Source organism: Myotis brandtii, unplaced genomic scaffold (assembly GCF_000412655.1).
Source record: "Myotis brandtii unplaced genomic scaffold, ASM41265v1 scaffold691, whole genome shotgun sequence".
NCBI lineage: Eukaryota > Metazoa > Chordata > Mammalia > Chiroptera > Vespertilionidae > Myotis > Myotis brandtii.
This window is the reverse complement of record NW_005370704.1, coordinates 255,839-257,614: the sequence shown is the minus strand read 5'-3', so window position 1 is coordinate 257,614 and position 1,776 is coordinate 255,839. Positions and strand designations below refer to the sequence as shown.

Genomic DNA, 1,776 nt, shown 5'->3' with positions numbered 1-1,776 from the left:
GGAGGAGGGGAAAGGGGGTCCCTACATCCCTTCAGGGTTCGTACCGTTTCCCCTGCCCCCTCTCCACCTACAACTACGGGACAGTCACATCATCTGACATCCTCTCTACTGACCTTCGCTTTGTTCTGCAGTTGGAGACAGATTCAAGTAACACTCCCAAGAAAACATGTGCAAAACCAACACGCGTGACTCCAGGGTCTGCGGCCGCCGGAGCAGCGGGTGTCACGCAGGGGCCGGGGAACGTCTGCTCCGAGGCCCGGAGCCTCCCACGTCCTCGGAGCTCCGAGGACACAGCACGTGACCGTGTGAAGGTTCTAAGTCGGCGGCCAAACCGAATGGCCAGCGTGGGCGAGGACGCATGCTCCAGGCGCCGCTCCGCCAGAAGCAGGAGCCGAGACGGACGAGTCGGACAGAAACGCGAAGGGAGCCAACTCCAGGGTCACCTCCGCAGAGAAACATGCTGAGTGGCAAAGTGCTGTACCCAAACCTGCCTTTATCCCCGTGGACAAGCCACCAGCGTCCTGCCCTCCTCGCCGACGGCCAGGCCCACGCCCCTCGTCCCGCAGCCCTCGGTGCGGCCGAGTGGGAGAGCCGCCCAAGGCTGAGCGTCTCGTAAACTTCTGAGCAGCAAGAACGAGCATTGTTTTCAGAAACCTTGGGATTGGACGTACACGTTGGCAGTTGACACCATCAATAAATATCAGTTTCCAAGGGAACAAGACCCCAGACGCACGTTCCTTTCCTGGAGGCGGGTCGAGCTCCCGAGGGAGAACCCTCTCCTCCCGAGGTCGCCGCCCGCAGGGGCTGGGCCGAGTGCAGGGGGGTGGGGCGGGGGGGGGGCAGAGACAAAGGGAATCGCTGTGGTTTACGCTGACGGACTTCAAGTAACAGGAACCTGCCGCACGCATAGCCACCGACAGCCCTGGGGACAGTGTGACGGCAGCAGCCTGGCCCGGACCCGGCGTGCACCCTCCCGCTCCTTCTGGCTCCTGGGCGGGAAGGGACCCTGCCCTCTGTCCAGTCTCTTCAAGGTCTGTGCCTCTGCACTCCGTACCCGACGGACGAGAATGAAGATGGGTGTGGGCACCGCTCGGCCTGTCCGCCTCACTTGCGCGCCTGTGTCTTCTTGGGCGCGGCCGGCCGCTTGGGCTGCCACAGGTGGTTGTGGATGGTGAGCGCGTCCACGCTGACCGACATGGTCTTGGCTGGGATCAGGTTGAACTGCTTGCGGTCCGAGCTGTACTTGTACAGCTTGTCGATCATCTTCTTGGAGATGCTCCTGGGCCCCGTGCCTGTGAGCTTGCAGATCTCCTCCGAGTCGGGGTAGTAGCAGTACAGCGCCCGGAACTGGCAGCCGGCGTCACGGAACAGGATGATGTAGTGGTTGGCCTCGCACTTCTCCAGCTCCTGCATCACGGGGGGGGGGTGGGGACCTCAGAGGGGTGCCCACTAGAGCCCTGCCGGAGCTCGCCGACACCCACCACAGCCCCATTCCCAACTGCCCCAGGCCTTCCTGCTCACTGAGCACTCCTGCAAGGTGGGAGCGGCGTGGCCCTGGGAGGTAACAGCTACCGGCACCCGAACAACGACTCACATCCCCCGAACTTCCATCCTCCAGGCCCCAGGCTCCAAACGGAGCCACTGCCAGTTCCCCACCTCACCCCCCAGCCTGGGAGCCTCCCTGCGCCTGCAGCCCCACCCCCGCCCGACGCCTGCCCAGGAGCCATCCTTGCCATCTCCGTCTCCGTCTCCTCTGCTCCCCACTCCAAACACCAT

At 63.7% G+C, this 1,776-nt stretch overlaps 1 protein-coding gene across 1 annotated transcript in view; it reads right to left on the bottom strand.

Annotated features, from left to right (window-relative positions):
* Positions 1-480: 480 nt before the first annotated feature.
* CAMSAP1 (calmodulin regulated spectrin-associated protein 1) overlaps positions 481-1,776 on the bottom strand; it is a 33,256-nt gene continuing 31,960 nt past the window's right edge. Inside the window, exon 20 of the mRNA XM_014529663.1 lies at positions 481-1,407. Within this exon, the coding sequence (XP_014385149.1) occupies positions 1,105-1,407 (303 nt within the window). The 3' untranslated portion in view covers positions 481-1,104. The remainder of the gene's footprint in view (positions 1,408-1,776) is intronic.